The sequence below is a fragment of the Pogona vitticeps genome, chromosome 2 (genome assembly GCF_051106095.1).
Source record: "Pogona vitticeps strain Pit_001003342236 chromosome 2, PviZW2.1, whole genome shotgun sequence".
Taxonomy (NCBI): domain Eukaryota; kingdom Metazoa; phylum Chordata; class Lepidosauria; order Squamata; family Agamidae; genus Pogona; species Pogona vitticeps.
In genome coordinates, this window is record NC_135784.1 from 4,016,047 (window position 1) to 4,034,124 (window position 18,078).

The 18,078-nt window shown below is 46.9% G+C and overlaps 1 protein-coding gene and 1 long non-coding RNA gene across 2 annotated transcripts in view; both read left to right on the forward strand.

Annotated features, from left to right (window-relative positions):
• Positions 1-308: 308 nt before the first annotated feature.
• Positions 309-13,440, forward strand: LOC110070870 (major histocompatibility complex class I-related protein 1). The gene is made up of 7 exons (XM_072988949.2): positions 309-615; positions 2,779-3,051; positions 5,332-5,610; positions 8,533-8,820; positions 9,305-9,397; positions 11,010-11,051; positions 12,714-13,440. Exons 1-7 carry the CDS (start codon positions 324-326, stop codon positions 12,776-12,778), a joined length of 1,332 nt encoding a protein of 443 aa, XP_072845050.2. The 5' UTR covers positions 309-323; the 3' UTR covers positions 12,779-13,440.
• Positions 13,441-15,918: 2,478 nt separating this feature from the next.
• LOC140703892 (uncharacterized) overlaps positions 15,919-18,078 on the forward strand; it is a 4,062-nt gene continuing 1,902 nt past the window's right edge. The window contains exons 1-2 of the long non-coding RNA XR_012083071.2: positions 15,919-16,077; positions 17,408-18,078. The exon at positions 17,408-18,078 is cut by the window's right edge and continues 1,902 nt beyond it. This is a non-coding gene — a long non-coding RNA (uncharacterized LOC140703892). The remainder of the gene's footprint in view (positions 16,078-17,407) is intronic.

The following is an 18,078-nucleotide window of genomic DNA, read 5'->3' on the forward strand; positions in this document are numbered from 1 at the left end:
CTGCGGGAGCAGTTCTGCCTAGCAACCCTTGATGCCAACGTCAAGCTTTCCTCTCATTGGTCGTTTATGTTCCCATCGGCCAATCCCTGAATTCTGAATTCATAAAAGGAACTAGGGCGATCCTAGGTGACCTTTGGGGGGGGGGGGTTGTCGGGCAACCAAATTGGGGAGTCTGGCCTTGTTCCTGGCTACAGCCTGGGTCCTGGGCAGGAGGGCAGCCGCCGCCTCCAACCCCCCCCCCCCCGGCCAAAGGGACCCCTGAATCCCACCCCCATCCGCGCGGTTCCTGCGATCTCTCTTTCCTTCTCGTCTGGGAGGGGGAAATGGCTTTTATGAATGGAGAATTCAGATTGGCCGAGGGGGGAAACCATCCGGCCAATGGAGGGAAAGCCGCGCGGGTGTCGTCAGGGGTTGCCAGGCGGAACAGTCCCGGGCTGCCCCAGGTGGACAGCGAAAGTTCGGAGGTTCGGAGGCTAGTGCTCCACCTTGCCCTCTTGCCCCGTGGGAAGAGCCGGGCGCGCTCCCGCAGGAGAATGCCGCGGGGTCGCAGGCTCCTGTCTCTCCTCCGTTGGGGGGCGGCTCTCCTGCTGCTGGGGGGCCGCCTCGTTGGACGGGGTGAGTACCTGGACGGGCTAGATTTCCGCCCCCTCGCCGGTTGGTTTCTTTGGGGCGGGGCAGCCGAACGGGGGGTCCTTTGGTGCGCTTCCAGATGCGCCCCTGGAAATCATCTCCTTTTCTTTCTTAACTTACACCACTAGTGGGAGGGGGGGGTAAAGCAGCTTGGAAGGGGGTGTGACCAGCCATAGACAGATGCAACCCTACTATTTCAGTTTTTTATTTTTACTTCCCTCGACCAAAGAGATTTCAGTTTGTTGTTCAGCTGAGTTCATAGGTCTCATTAAAGGTGGAGAAGGTTCTGAAATGATTAACAGGAGTGTGTAAACTTGTTAGTTCCACCGTATCCTGAATGACACCTGTTGGCCTGTAATGAAGGGAGATGACAGTTGCCAAGAACCGATCTGGGTTTTGATATCCAGAGTTGTGGGATGACTCAACTGCCCCGAGAAAGGACCACTTTTATTCATTTTATTTATTTAAAATAGTCTTACTCTGCCTTTCTCAAAAAGGGCACCACGCAGCTTACATGCTTGAAAGACAATATTTAAAGCTGAAAACAATGAATATACGAATGTGGTTCACATCATTAAAAGACGGTATATAAAGCTAAGGACAATGGCTATAAAAAGACAGTTTACATCATTAAAATACAATATTAAAGCTAAAACAAGATGTATGCAAATACTAAAAAGGAACAAACGCCACTCTGAGAGATGGTAAACACAAGTAGTACTAAAGACCCAGCCAGAGCAATAATGCATAAGAATCCATCTGAAAGACACTCATGTAGGCAGTCATGTAGCCAGGCACCCATGCAGGCCTTCACTAAGGGAAAGCTCGCCTGAAGACAAAGATGTTCACCTTCTTGCAGAAGGATAGCAAAGATGGGGCCAGTGGGAGGGAGTTCCACATTTTAGGAGCAGCGAAAGAGAAGTTCCTCTCCAGTGTCCCCACCGGAGGTGCCTCTGAACGTGGTGGGACCGAGAAAAAGCCCCCCCCCCGATGATCTTAACAACCCAACCAGCTCATAATGGGAGGCGTGGTCTTTGAGATAGCTTGGACCTAAGCCATATAGGACTTTATAGATTAAAACCAGCACTTTTGATTTGTGCCCAGAAATGGATCTGCAGCCAATGGAGCTGCTGTAACAGGGGAGTTATACGACCCCCGGTAACCAGCCCCAGTCAGCAACCTGGCTGCTGCATTTTGGACCCGCTGAAGTTCCCTGACTTTTTCCATCGGCAGCCCCACATAGAGCGTACTGCAGTAATCCAGCCGATAAGTAACGAGGGCGTGTATCACCGTCGCCAGCCCAGATACATCCAGAAAGGGGTGTCTCTGGCATACTAGTTTTAATGGTGCGAATACACTCCTGGCCCCTGCCGAGACCTGGCCATCCAAGTCTCGGAAATGAATCCAAAAACTTTTATAACTTTTCAGCCATAAGTACCTAGTTCCTATTCTAAGGTCCAAGGATGGCTTGTAGCCAGATGTCAGGTGAGCAATGTGGGGTCTGTTTACATGAAGACTAGCTGGCCTCTCCAGATAAGCACTAGGAGGTCTCGTTTCAGTGGGAAAAGGCTCCCTTTTCACCAGAATGAGCCAAGCGTACGATAATACCAACCTCTTCAGGGGGAGCGTTCTTGAGTCGCACCTGGCTTACAGGTTCCTCTATGCACAGTGTATTTTTAGGGTGACTAAACCAAGCCCCAAATCACAACAATATCCTGAAAAGGTTGAAGAATAAGGCATCTGCTTCCCCATGCTCCCCAGGATAAGTTGCAGGCCGACCCAGACTTGACATTTTTTCCTTCATGAGACGATCCTTTATTTTAGGTGGCGCCTACTCCCGTGTGATGCAAAGCGGTGTGTACCTGCCGGGTTCGGTCTGCTCACCCATGGCCAAATGGCAAAAATGGGTCCCGCAGAAAAAGGGAACAATGGTTCAGCCCCCCCCCCCCCATGTATACTCTTCCATCTGGGAATGTGTGTGTTTTGGGGGTGGTGGGGGTGGGAAGAAACACAATGGTTGGAAGGTAACTAGAGCCTTCCTTCTGCTCCCTGGATGGAGGGATCAGGCCAGCATCTTGCGCAGGAGGTGGGGGCGTCCGTGTGCAACAATGGCTTTGCCTTCTAACTCTACCCCTCGGCCCATTCCAGGCGCTGCTGCTTCACACTCTCTTCGCTATATGGGCACGGTGCTTCCCGAGGCCACTCACGGGCTGCCCCAGTTCTCATTGGTGGGGTACGTGGACGACGTGGTCATCAGCCGCTACGACAGCACCACCAGGAGAGAATGGCCGCAAGCCCGTTGGGTGAAGGAGAGCATGGATGCCCACTTTTGGGACACGAAGACTCAGATATCGAAGGGTGATGAGCAGGAATGTGAGATGGCACTGGAAATGTTTCAGAATCACTACAACCGGAGTGAGAGTGAGTCAGAGGTGGAAGAGATACAGAGCTGATCCCCTCCCTCCCTCCCTTTTAGAGCTGAAGAAGCCATTGGAGTAGGAAGAGAGATTATATAAAACCTATTATTAGAAGAGGAAAATCCTTAAAAGCTGCCTGCCTTTGAGTGTCACAGCAATAGCATCTCTTTGGGAATTTGCTTAGTTCTGTGGTGAATCTTCAGGAATAGAGATGGGCACAAATTGATTCATGGTGCTTCATATGAAGACTGTCGTATGGCACAACAAGTGCTGCTCATTTCCTTACCCTGCCACCCCCAGCTGGCTGGCCCGCTCACTCACAATCCATCACACACCATGGAGGTCCTCCTTCTCTGCTGGCAGGCCAGTCTGGGCAGGAGCCTGGGCTGCCCTTTCTTACCTCCTCTGGCAGACGACCACTCAGCTGTGGAGGCGGGGCAGGGATTCTCCCTGCACAGCCATTGAGTGGTTGGCTGCCAGAGGAGGCTGGGAAGGGTAGCCCCAGTTCCTGCCTGGACTGGACTGCTGCCAGAGAAGGAGGACCCCCGGTGGCGCATGATGGATTGTGAGCGGGCCAGCTGGCCAGGGGGTGGAAGGATGGAACATGCAGCACCTGCAACGTCATGCAATGGGCTTTACACGAAGTGACATGAATCAGTTTGTGCCCGTCTCTGTACAGGACTTAAGCACAAGAATCCTTTGAAGTCTGATTTCTCAAAGAGGAAGGTCTGCTTCAAACAATTCTCTCTAACATTTGTGTCCTTTCAGCTGTAATAATGCTCTAATGAATGCTTCTGCCCAGAGAATTTTGGAGCATTCCTTCAAGAAGAAAGTTCCCCCCCTCCCTTTTGCATTTCACACGTTCCCAGTCCACAACCTCTAAAACAAGTGATGGGGACTTGATTGAGAAACAGATACTTCTTCACATTTTGAGCCAAACTTTAAAAACAGGGTTCCTATAGTTCTGAGCAGAAAAATTACTTCTGCTGAATGGTGGAAGAGTGAAGCTGGCCATTCTTCATTTATTCAAGCATCTGCCTATTCATTCCTGCATCTAAAGCATTTTAACGATCTTTTTTACACCAGCACAGGGTGATTTACAGTAGATTAAAATAATCAAGGGTGGGCTGAAAATATTCCAAACAAATCAAAATATACTATATTTTTTCCATGTATAAGATGATACTATTCTGTAAAATATTTAGATTAAGAATTGAGGGTCATCTTATACACGGAAGTAAGGGGGGGAGGGATCAAAGTGCTTTGATTCCTGCTTTCCCCCTCCACTTTCTTGCAAGGAAAGTGTGTTCCCTCTCCAATTTCTTTGCAAAAAGTGGAGGGGGAAAGCAAGATTCAAAGTGCTTTGAACGTTGCTTTCCCCCTCCACTTGCTTAGCTCTGTGGGGCTTAGGAAGTGGCAGGGAAAGCAGCAATCAAAGTGATCCTGCAGCCCTTTGATAAAATACTAGCACGGGGGGGGGGGGGAGAGGAGACACCATGTAAACTGCAAAATTAAATTGTAAACTGCCAAGAGAGTCCTCTGGCACCATTGAACAGCATATAAGTCCAAACAACAACAATAATAATGATTTTCAAGAACCAGGGTTAACAACGGAATGTTAACTTCTGTTGGTTATTTGTACTGATGGAAGCAGAATGGCATATACTGCAGCTGTGCATTGTCCCACATTAATATGCTGCACTGCTAGAATTACTTGCCAAGCATCAGTCACATACTGTAGGTTTTTTTACATGACAAAGAATCAAGGCAGCAATTCATTGAACAGCAGAATTTTTCTACAATTTCACATTGTCCAGAATAAAAATAAAAAATAAAAAGAGGAACTTGGCCAAACAATATTTGTTTATTATTCAGCTCAGTCATTTGTAAACTACCCGATTTATTGGAAAGCACTGCTCTGAGTGGTTGAACAATAATATACTAAACCCAACACAATAACCTTTTTCTATTCTCTGGACCTGAATAAGCCTGGAAGTCGGAGGAGAGTTTAGAGGAAGGAAAGTGTACCAACCTGATTCATATCAGGGAGAAAAGGAAAAATAAAGAAGACAATAATGTTCTGTCACCTTAAAGATTAATGGCTTGGTTTTAATATGAGCTTTTCTGGAGAAGTCCACACCCTCAGACATGAGCGGGGGACTACATGGTATATATTTATAGATCTATACATGGCATCCAACCAGCGACTGTATCTGAGCACAACGTTGATCTTTCCCAAATTCTGATATTCTTGCTTCTGTCCCCCTCTCCCACAACTTGCAAGGTTTCTCCTGTTTGCAGTGGACATATGGCTGTGAGCTGAGTGATGATGGGCACAAGAATGGGTTCGACCGTCTGGCCTATGAAGGGAGGGAGGTGATGTATCTCAACCTGGAGACCCTAACCTGGGTGGCGACATCCAGAGCCATACCTGATGTGATCCGGAAGTGGTGGAATGCAGACAAGGCTTATATTGAGTCGCAGAAGGTCTACCTCGAGGGAGAATGCATTGAATTGCTGCAGAGATACTTGGGCTACGGAAAGGAGCTGCTGCTCAAGAAAGGTGAGGAGAGCGAGGAGGGAGATATCCATTAAAGCTTCTTGTACTGTTGTGCTAAAGAAATGGTCACATAATTCATGGCTCTTCACAGGGTGATGCTTCCCAACATTGGGGTTGTGATGTTCTTGGAAGATTAAGACAAACCTTTTGGAAGGTCTCCTGTATTGAGAATTAGTGCAGGGAAATCACCCCAGAGAGAGACCACAGCTGCGATACAAGGAGATCTGCGAGCGGGTTCTGAAGGCCTTGGAAATGGACCTCAACAGATGGGAAACCTTGACCTCTGAGTGTTCAGCCTGGAGGGATGCGGTGCACCATGGCCCCTCCCAATTTGGAGAGACCCTTGTCCAGCAGGCCGAGGCAGAGAAGCATTCCCAAAACCAGGAAAATCAGGGGGCTGGACAGGAAACAGATTGTATTTGCCTTCAGTGTGGAAGGGACTGTCACTCTCAAATGCTGTTCCAAGGCCTCCATTCAGAGCACGATACCATAGTCTCTTGAGACTAATGGATGCCTACTAAGACAAACCTTTGGTTCTTGGATCTGCTAACGGTGCCTTCTTTCTGGATGCTTTAAGGGGTGACCACATCAATAAAAAATGCAGGAAATGCTACAGGTTTGGGGTGGTTTGATTCCCCCCCCCTTTTTTTCTCTCCTGGTGTTCAAACACAACAGAAGGGGAAATGCAAACCAACCCTGAATCCCACACCCCCAGTTCCATCACTTTCCCTCCGTATCTGAGCCCCTTTTCTTTTTCCAGTCTTTTTGCTTTGGCTCAAAGCGTGTGGTCCTGATGCAAAAAAGGGAGGATACATTGCCCGTGGAGGCACACAGAGAGCACCTCTCTCCTCGACTCTTGACTCTTTCTCTTCATTAGAACAGGCAAGCAGGGCAGCACCGTCGCACTCTTTCCCAGCAAAATTTTTTTTTCCCAAGACTCTTCCTTAAAAAAAAAGAAAAGAAACACCTCCTCCTGGACAACATTTCTCCTTGTTTTATTATTTTATTTTCTTAACAAGCAAACTCTGATCAGGACATGAACTAAGGTGTCTCATTGCCTCTTAGTGCAGGTTTTTGAACCTCACCACTAGTCACGGGGAGTGAATTTTTAAAAAGTGCGGTGTTCATTAAAAATTGCTGATTCGGTTACTATTCGACACTTTGTATTCATCAGTTCTAGAGACCCCGGCGAATACGAAGGGACGAATATATCTCCATTTGTATTCATCCCCCGTAGGCATAGAAGGAAGGCTAGCCGTACCTTTCTGCCTCTGGGCCCACACTGAACAGCTGATCAGCAGTCGCATAGGCAGACAACCCCACACACACACACACCGCCTGCCTTCTGCCCCTTCTCCTCCCTCCCTTCGCCACTACCACCACGGCCAGTTGCGCCACCGCAGCCTCCACCCTAAGGCCTCCAACACTAGCTTAGCAAAGAGCAGCCTGCCCTAAGGGAAACAGGACCGCCCTTTGCAAAGATGGCGGCTGCAGCTTCCCTTAGGGCAGGGATGCTGAAATCGCCATCTTTGCAAAGGGCAGCCCAGATTCCTTTTGCCTGCCCTAGGGGAATCCGGGTTGTCCTTTGCAAAGATGGAGGGCTGCAGCTTCACTTTGGGCAGGGAAACCACAGCTGCCATCTTTGCTATGGGCTGCCGGTTTCCTTTATGGCAGGCGGCAGTGGTGGAGACTGCCACAGTGGGCATCAGTGGGTGGCGGGGGCATGGTGGATTGGTGATGCTGGGTTCCAGTGGATGGCGGTGGTAGAGTGTGGCCATTTAAATCGAACTCACTCAGATTCCCTGGTGTGACCTAATGGCGATGAATGCAAGTGAATTTGCATTTCCTATTAACCCCCCCCCCAAAAAAAAGCAGTTTAAAATTAATGTTTTAAGATCAAGGCATTTCTAAGCTCTGGAAGGGAAGAATGTGTGTGGAGGCCAGGAACAGCAATCCCTCCGTCTCTCATTGTTTGCTGATATCCCCCAGTTGAGCGATTGCAGGAGCGACAGTTCTTGGCTGTAACTCCTCTGTGCCTTCACCATTTTCCGTTCAGGGGATTCTGAAAAAAACTTGTTGAATTGATGCTACTCCAACTAAGTAGCTCCATGTGAATGCCCAGTTCACAAAACAAAACTTAAAATTGTACATGCAAGATAAAATCAACAAGCAGGATTGTGAGTGCAAAGTCCAAAGGAATGTACACGCTTGGTTGTTGTGGGTTTTTCGGGCTCTTTGGCGCGTCCTGAAGGTTGTTCTTCCTAACGTTTGGCCAGTCTCTGTGGCCGGCATTTTCAGAGGACAGGAGTCAGAACTCTGTCTGTGCTCTGGTGCAGTTTGTTTGGATAGTTGAGTATTTATAGCTGTGGGATCAGCTTTTGTCCTTTTCAGGAGATGGGTGATTGTGGCCACCGAGACTGGCAAAACGTGAGGAAGAACAACCTTCACAACACGGCCAAAGAGCCCGAAAAGCCCACAACAACCATTAGATCCCGGCCGCGAAAGCCTTCGCGAATACATTGAATGTATGCACCTTTCTCCTAAATCCATTGCCTTGCTAGTCTATCCCTGAGATACATCATCCTCTAATGGAACCTGAAGATGGTGCAAGCTTCTTTTCTGAAGCTCCAGAAACTATGACCCACAATACTGGGTTCAAATTATGAGGAAAGAGATCGTGAGTAAACATCAGGACCAAACTTTCTAACAGGAAGTCCTGTTCAATGACAGAAAAAGCTGTGTTGGAAGGTGAGGGACTCTGCTTTGTTGAATGGGCATCTGCCAGGGACGCCGTCACCATCCTGCACTTGGTTTGATCTAGATCACTGATGGTCTAGATGGAGCCCCTTCCGACTCTTTAGTTTTTTGACTCATCTCGTCTGTCATTCAACGTCATTAAAAATCTTGGTGTGGCCATTTCCTCAGAGCCTCCGGTGGTGAAAGTGCTGCGCAGGTCGGACTCTGGCGACCAGGAAACCCTCGTGTGTAGGGTCTACGGATTCTACCCCAAGGAGATTGAGGCCACCTGGAGGAAGGATGGGGAGGTCTGGATGGAGGACACCTTCCACGCTGGCATCCTCCTGAACTCAGATGGGACCTACTACACCTGGCTTAGTGTCCAGATTGACCCCAAAGATGTGGGCCTCTACCAGTGCCATGTGGACCACAGCGGTCTGGACGAGCCTCTGGCCGTTGCCTGGGAAGAGACGGATGGTGAGAGAGACGGTGGTGGTGGTGGGGAGACTCGATCCTTGTGTGTGTGTGTGTGTAAAAATTAGATTCTGGGAGGTGTCCCTCTCTTTGTTTTGAGATTGGCCACTGGAATGCAAATGTAGGCTTACTGTGCATGCCCGATTGCTAAGGTGTGTATTTGAGGACACTTTCTTGTCGGAAAGAGCATGGGTGAAAAAAAGATAGAATCCTGTCAGGGTTGAGCTTTCCAGCATTAATGCTGTTAACACCTGGCAGGAGCCATGCGTGTGGGAGAGAGAGCATATCTAGTCAAGATAGATATCTAGACACAAGAAGATATTTGAGGCTGAGAGCCAAGCAGTGCCTCTTCGATGGTGGCACCCCATTTCTGGAATGCCCATTTCTGGAAGCCAACATAGCTAACTCCATTAAGTTCTTTCCAACACCAAAATGGAGACTTTTCCAGTCTCTCAGACTATAAGCAATCATGTGTATCTCATTCCAGGCACAGGACTCAATACAGGACTCATCATCCTCATCGTGGGGGCTGCAGCTCTTGTTCTGGTGATGGTCGTGGTGGGAATCATCTTATGTCTCAGTAAGCAAACCAAGTAAACTCAGCAGAAATTCAGCATTTACTCATTGCAAGTAACGTGGTTACCAGAAACTAGTTAGCTACAATTAACAGCTTGAGATGTTGAAAAGTTACTTCTTCAAGGCATTTTAAGGTATTTTTAGAGACATTTTATAAGGTTTTTTAAAATCACCGATTCTGAGTGATTAGAGAAGGATTTTTGTTGTTGTTTTAATGTTGGTTCTGATGTTTGTCTTTTACATGCTTTTTGGCTTATTTTCTTCTACAAACTGAGAACATGACACATGGCATGTAATGCGACACAGGTGACCAATGGGAGTCTAGCTGTATAAGAGCAATTAGCGATGCAACACGTTGCTTTTAAAACGTAATGTTCTCAATTGGGTTGCTAGGGCCGCCTTCTCCAGCCTAGTCCTGACTAGATATTTGAGGCAGAATGTGATGAGATGTTAATTTCTTGGAATACGTATCTAATCATTGAGAGTTGGAGTCAGTCAAAGGGTGTCCTCAATACATCTTCTTAAATGACACCTCTTTTCTCCATCGATTCTGACCCTCTTCCTCCGATTCTGATCTGTGTTGACCTGATGTGCTTTTCCAGAAAGGAAAAGGAGCAGGCTGGTAATATGACCCCCCAAAAAGGCCGGAGGAGCTGAGCTTGTTAATTGCATGCATGTGAATAAGGTTAGAGAATCTCATTTCATTGTCTTAGAACAAGAGGAATTTTAATTCAGTGCCCATTGTTTCATGAACGGTTGCATGAGCAGCTCTTGAAATACCACTTGGTGTTCCTGGAAGAAATTTGTACGTTTTTTAAAAAAAACATAATGGCTGAAATCCCGTTACTTAGTGTAGTCAGCACTAGAGTAGCCTTGTTGAATCAATGGATCTTTCAGACTCCCCAGATCCCCACTGGATTCAGGGGGTCTACTCTAGTTGCAGGTTACTAGGCTGAGCAGTAGGATTTCAGCCAATGAGAACCGACAACTAAAGTTGGCTGAAATCTGAATGATCCAATTCAAATAAAGAATTAGGATTTATTGCTGATAAATTTAACAAGCCAGCTGCCTTTGACAGGCCACCAAAAGGGAGGGGCATTATGATGAATGGTGAGTATAGGGAACAAAATCTCAAAATTTTTCTCTTCTTTAGCAGAGTTTGGGATTTATTTATTTTTAAAAAAATCATTAAAGTCACTCCAATTATGTATTGTCTTGCAGTTCCCTCTAGTGACCAATTCTGATATTGCTCCTTGCAAATGTTTGCAAGTATTTGTGAGCTATGTGTTTTCCAAACAGTACCTAGTTACTGGTTATTTCCAGACTTTGTTCCACTTGTGAATACGAAATGAAAGGGAGAGAAAACACACTCAGGCAGTGCCACACCTCTCATGCTAAAAAAAAGTTTTCTTTTTGGCTGGCCTGAGTTACTCTAAAGAAAAGTCAGGGCTTACACCAGGAAATAAATCAGTGCCTAAGGAATCCTCTGGACTTTTCTTCTTCCTTTCGAGTTAGTTACTAAGAGGTGAAGCTGTTTAACGAGGATTAAGGTTTTCAGGGCAGGATTGGTTCCCCAGGAGAACCCTTTGGCTGACTTTTCTCTTCTCTTCCTGCAGAGAGAGGCCGAAAACACAACGTCGCCTACCAAATAGCCTCTGGTAAGCGAACTATTGCCTGCTTGGAAAGATGGCTTCCACAGTTGTCAACCTAGAGATTCCCACAGTGTCATAGGTGGTGCAGTATGTGTGGTTGAGCAAATCTAATTTGAGATTTTAACGAAAAGGAACAAATGCCTCCCGAAAAATTGGGAGTCTTCCACACAATTCACTTTACACGGTGTAATTGTGACGAAAACGACTCTATTTCAACCTTGCCACCTCCTGGCTCACTTTCTTGAGCCTTTCTTCAAAGCAGCCATTCTCTTTTCTTGACTCCAGCCATAAACAAACATGAAAGAAATATAGGCTGAGTCAGGAATGTATAAGTCACATAACAAACCTTATGAGGTGGTGTATGGAGAATTGTTTCCAGTCTGTGGCCCCCTACAAAGGTGCCAGACATACAAAAATATATATAAACAGGGAGCCATTAGCTCTAAGCAAGCCAAACACGTACACCTTGGAACTTCACACAGTTGAGGTTTTTTTTTTAAAAGCATTTCCGAGCTCCCCACGTCAGAGTCTGGTGTATACTGCTTTTAGTTGTTCCTAGCTCTTAGGAGATAAGATAGAGCCATCCTGAGGAATGTCTTTTCTGATAAGGTAAAAAGGAGGGAATGAATGAATGAATGAATGAATGAATGAATGAATGAATGAATGAATGAATGAATGAATGAATAGCAGGGTTTCTTTGCACAGAACCAAGTAAAGATTGATGGCTGAGTAGGAAAACAGTTTCGCTTCCCAGCATTAATCAGAGATAAGAGCATGTACAGTGGTGCCTCGCATAACGTTTTTAATTGGTTCCAAAAAAAAACCTTATGCGAAAAAAACTTTATGCGAAACACCATTTCCCATAGGAATGCATTGGAAACCGGTTAATCCGTTCCAATAGGCACGGATTGGCATCCTTAAGCGAAAAAACCCATAGGAAACATTGTTAAACGATACAATGTTTCCTCCACTGGAATGTATTGAAGCCGACTCAATACATTTCAATGGCTTTGCGAAGTCAATTTTTGCAAATTTAAGTGTGTCATAAAAGGGTCAAAAATGGTTTTAAATGCTTGGATTAGCTTCTGCACCCTCTAAAACGGATGCAAAAGTTAATTTGGCTTTGATCTGACTTTTCGTTAATTTATGGTGAATTCTTTCCCCCCCACTTTTGACAGCTGTCAAAATCTGACAGCTCCATTGTTTCCTATGGGGGAGAAAAAAATTCACAATAAATTAACGAAAAGTCAGATCAACGCCAAATTAAGTATGCACACATTTTAGAAGGTGCACTAATGATTCCAAGCATTTAAAACCGTTTTTCAACATGTTAAGACACTTTTGTAATTGAAAAAATGAACATCGTTAAGTGAAGCAGGGGACCTAAAACCAAAAATGTTAAGCGAAGCATGGTCCCAAAATCGCTATGTGAAAATCGCCCATAGGGAAAAACGTTATACGAAGCACAATCTGACACTGAAAAAATAAACGTTAAGCGAAAAAAACGTTAAACGAAGCAAACGTTATGCGAGGCACCACTGTATTTTCTTGGGCAAAACTGAAGAGAAAAAGAGCCAAGGACTAGAAAAGGTATATATCAGTTGGAAGGAGAATTCTCATAGGCCAGATGATCTCCCCTCTGCTTCATATACCCCCTTTTTTCTCCAGTTTTTGACAGAACCAAATCACCCTTGAAAGTGAGAAAGGACCCAAGAGAACTAGAAGTTTCCTAACAGTGGACGTTTTCTTGTACTGCTTGCTGACCATGATCATCTTCCAGTCATCTTGAGGTGATACATGGGCCTCTCCTTTTCCTAACTAATTCCGTCTTGATTTTGGGGACTGGCTGAAACAGTATCATCTTGCTTTCTCCCATCGAAGGAATTATATTTTACTGTGTCGTCTGTTACTATGCCAGCAAGCTAATTGCCTTCCTGTCTGTCATTCATGCTTTAAATTCGCTCCCAAATCATTTCTGTAATTTCACTTTGATAATCTGGTTATTTTCGGATGGAAAAAATGAGAGGAAAAGAATGAAAAATGTATAGGATATTAATAGAAGCAGAGGATCAACAAGAGATTTTAAAGATGATATAGGAAGTAGATTTGAAAGAAGAAATAAATATTGAGAAGTGGAAGAATATATGGATTTTTAAAATTGTATATCTATAAGAATAAAATAATTTTAAAAAAAATTTTGGAGATGGTCCTTAAAATTAGTAAAACTGAAATGTATGGATAAACAAAACATTCTAAGATATGTTCAAAACATGGTCAGGAAGGGGAGTCTACCTTCACATGTGTTAGGAATGTGAATATATATTGAAATTTTGGAAGCTGTTTTTTAAAGACGTAAGCAAAATATTAAAGTTAAATCTAAGAATATGTCTTAAAATAGTGCTTTTATCAATATTTAAGCATGAGCAAAGGAACTGGATAACGAAAGAATGGATCTCAGATCTATTATCAGCAGATAAGTTAAGAATACGCAGCAAAGAACTGAAAAATTAAGGAGCCATGAGGAGGGAAGGAGGCCTTGAAAGTTGGGTGGGTGGGTTCCCGGGGGAGAAGTGGGGGTGAAGGGCGACCCCATTCTTTGTGCCACCCTTCCTTCCTGCCCCGCCCCCAGTTCAAAGCTGGTTTCTTTCGCTCAACTTTCCCTCAGTTTGGGAGCTGAGGGAATGAGGAAGTGGAAGTGCCTCTATCCCTGCCTTTCCCCAGGAAGTGCAGGCCTTGAAGGACAAGCCTATATATTAATGTATTTATTAATTTATTAAGCCGCCTTTCTCCTGCTAGGCGACTGGCAACACTATGTTGTGGTTTACTCCTTAAGTCATGTCTGACTCTTTGTGGCCCTATAGACCAGAGCACGCCAGGCCCTCCTGTCTTCCACTGCATCCCAGAGGCAGTTTAATCGTGTCCGACTCTTCGTGAGCCCATGGAACATAGCACGCCAGGCCCTCCTGTCTTCCACCTCCTCCCGAAGCTGGGCCAAATTCATGTTGGTCGCTTCAATGACATTGTCCAACCATCTCATCCTCTGTTGTCCCCTTCTCCTCTTGCCATCACACCTTCCTAACATCAAGGTCTTTTCCAGGGAGTCTTCTCTTCTCATGAGATGGCCAAAGTACTGGAGCCTCAGCTTCAGGATCTGTCCTTCCAGTGAGCACTCAGGGTTGATTTCCTTTAGAATTGATAGGTTTGTTCTCGTTGCAGTCCTGTCTATAAGCACTTGGAGTCTCTTCACCAAAACACGGGCAAGGACCTCACTATAATGCTGAGAGATGCCACGGTAGTTATTGCAGTTGCCCCCTGTCTCCTTTTGTTCTTATACAATGTCACAATTTTTACATCTTTCATCTCTTGTGGTACTCCACCTTCCCTCCAGCAAAGATTTCATACAGCTCAGTGGTGATGGTCTCTTTACAGCACTTCAGGACTTCAACAGGGATGTTATGCTTCCCAGGTGCCATGCCGGAGGCGAGGGACTCCAAGGCCGCTTTTATTTCTGCAAAAGTTGGTTCGCTGTCAAACTCTTCCAAGACAGGCAGGCACTCAATGTTATTTAATGCCTCTTCAGTTACTACATTCTCTCTAGCATATAGCTCAGAGTAGTGCTGCACCCAGCGGTCCATCTGCTGTGCTCATTCCTGGATGATCACCCCTGTAGCTTCAAAGGAGCAGATTTTTTCTGTATTGAACCCAAAGCCTCCTTGATACTGTCATATATTTCTTTGATGTTACCTGTGTCTGCTGCTATCTGTATCTGAGAGCAGAGCTGAAGCCAATATTCGTTGGAACATCTCCTGGCAGCCTGTTGGACTTTGTTATGAGCAACTCAAAGAGCCTGCAGATTGTACTCAATGGGGCAGGGTTTGTATGCTGCTAGAACTCTTATCCTCAATAGCTGGCATCAACTCCTCCAAATGGACTTCAAATTAGTCTGCCATCTTTTTGGTCTTCTTGCCAAAAGTGCAAAGGAAAGGGGCTGTAAAAGCCACCCAACTCATTTTCCTGGGAGATGGACACAGCTTAAAAGGGGGGGGGGTGTCATGCATCAGCCCCCTCCCACTCAGCTGACCCCCTCCTTCTCCCCCCAAGCGTCCTGCTGTCCTTCCTCCCCCTTGGCAGCCCCTTCTCCTCCTCTTCCTCCCTGCACCCTCCTGGCTGCTTTCCCTCCAGGGGACTTGCAGTCTTTTCCAATATTTGGGGAAGAGGGAGGGAGTCGGATTTGGCGGGAAAAGGGGAAATTGGGAGGGGGGAGGGGGAGAGCCAAGTTACTTTTCTTTCATTCCCTTTTTTAAAACCCACCAGTGATTCAGGGCAAAAGTGTGTGAGGTGGGGTCATAGGTCTCCTATTAGGAGGGGCGATCTCATCCACCCTGGTGCTTTGCTCCAAGGAGACATGCGGGGGGGGGGGGGAATTCCATCCCCTCCCCCAATCCAGCAGCCCATCTTTCTCCAGAAGACACTTGGGGGGGGGGGAACGCCTTGCAAAGCCTTTTGAACAGAGAAGCCTTCCCCCCCCCCAAAAAAAATGCAATGAGATCTGCCCCGTGATCTCAATGCATTAACGTGATGCACTGAAAGTTCTCCCACAAACTCCTGAGGAGACCCTCTTCGCAAGGGGATTCCTTAGAGGTGCGGAAAGAGGACGCTGGGGAGCTGTTTGGCTCCTCTACAACCTTCGTAGCTCTAGGTTCTCCTGAAGGGAGTTTTCCATGAAGGAAGAGCCCTGGGAGAGCAGGCGACAGCGACAGAAGATGATTGTGGTGATGATGGTGGGAGGAATTCCTACGCTCCAGACCTCCCCTCCTCTTTCTGCAGCTCCCCCTCCCCCTCCCCCTTTCCTTCATGAAACGTTTTTGTGTAGGGTGGAACCTAGAGCTACTAGAAACAGTAGAAGAGCTCCTCCCCTTCGGCCTTTTTCAAAACCGGAACCGGTGAGAGGGCACGTCTGCTCCTCCCGCCTCTATGGTCTCCTGGGGAAGGCGCTTGCAAAGGGGTCTCCTCGGGAGATTCCCGCAAGGAGGTGAGCCATGGGGGGGGAGGGGTGCAAAAATATTGGGAGGGGAGATTAAAGAAATGGAAGGCAAACTCTGTGTGTTTGTGGGGTGTGTTTGGTGCGTGCATGGAGGGGGGGTGGCTCAACCTCGATTTTCCCTTGTGAACCCCCCCACTTCCTCCTAAATCTGTAGGCATGGATGGCTGTAAGAAAAAAGGAAGGAGAGGAAGGAAGGTGGCTCTCCCCCCCTCCCCCCCTTGGGTTCCCCCAAAGTCCAGACCCCCCCCTTCTGCAAAAGTGGGAAAAGGAGTTTTGAGGCTGTAATGCCCTAGATGGGGCATTGCTCTCTCTCTCTCTCTCTCTCTCTCTCTCTCTCTCTCTCTCTCTCTCTCTCATGGAAGGAGGAAAGGAGAGGTGGGGTGTTTGGTTAGTAACAGGAAGCGGCAAAGGTACAGAGTGTTTTTCTTTTTTGCTCCCAATCCAGCTCAGCAGGAGAAGACCCCAGCCTGGGAGGCAGGAGATACGAAATATTGTGAGGGGGTGAGGGAAGGACTTGTCTGGAAGGGAAGGACTTACTGCAACATGGAGGCTGATCTCCAAAGAAGGGGGCCAGGAGGGAGAGTCACAAAGTTTAGATAAATAATTATTTTCTTTTTATATATACTACCCATCTGGCTAGATGCCACTCTGGGTGTCTTACCACATGTGGGGGGGATAGGTGAAGGAAGGAAATATTCAAAGCTAGAATGATCTTAAGATGGAAACTCTTCCCCCTGAATTTAACATCAAATCTTTATAATATTCTAAGAATTAGGTGCATCGGGACCTGCAAAGAGGTGAGCCATTCGGGGAGGGGGGCAAAATATTGGGAGGGGGTTCAAAAAAGGAAGGCAACACCCTCAGGGAGCACGGGGGCAGGGGAAGGCTACTTCTCTCTGCCTTCCGGATTGTAAAATCCACCCCCTCCCTTTGGGTCTCCATTGCAGGGCCCGGAATTTGCATATCCCTCCTTCCTAGTCTTCTGGTTGGGGATATTAGGGGTGGGGGACGGGGGTGGGAGGTTTATGGAAGCAGGGAGACCCTCAATGTCCCCCACCCCACAGGGCACTCTGTGTGTGTGTGTGTGTGTTACGTGCAAGGAGGGGGAGCTCAACCTCAGTTTTCCTGTGAGGAACCCTGTGAGGAATCCGACTGTTTAATTAAAATAAAGCATCGCGAAGGCCCACGGCGGGTGTTGACGCGATGTGATTTCTGCCCAGTGCTCTGAATGTCAAAGTGAAGAAATTCAATTAAGTGTGGGCAAACGGCGGGAGAAACTATGACTCTCTTAAGGCTGGCTCTCTATCTCCTTCTCAAGGGGCCTCCGTACTCGATGACCACGCTAAGCGCGACTTCCCTTACACCTGGCATCCTTCAAAAAACAAATCCGCCGGCGAACTACGCTGCTGTTCAAAGACTACTATCTTTGCAAGAAGGACGCTGCCTCGTGTGTCCTCTCTGGTCGTTGGCGCTCTGCGTACCATGGCTCCACAGATACGGTTGCTGGACTGGATGACTACTGGTCAAAGATCTTCGAAGAACCTTCGGTCTCTGATCACCGTAGGGCCACTCCTGCTCCATCCCCAAGCTGGTCCATAATATCCGCCATCTCGGCTCCTGAGGTTACCAAAGCCATCGTGATATGGGGAATTTGGCTGCTGGTCTGGACTGCCTTACTTCTTCTATCCTTCTCTCTTGGGACCAACCCTCGCTGGCCGCTTATTTCAATCTGCTTCTGGTCGTGGAATCAGCCCTCTCGCAATTATCCAAATCCTGAGTGGTGTTTCTTCGCAAGAAAGAAGACCCTTCTGGTCCGGCTGACTTCTGACCTATCTCCATCTCATTGGCTATCCTCCGTGCCGTCCACAAAGTTTTGGCCCACCGTATCGGCTCCACTCTGGATTTCTCTCAGCTACAACATGCCTTCCTACAGAGAGATGGCTGCCTTGAAGCATCTTCCCTGCTCCATACTATCATGCGCAAGATCCA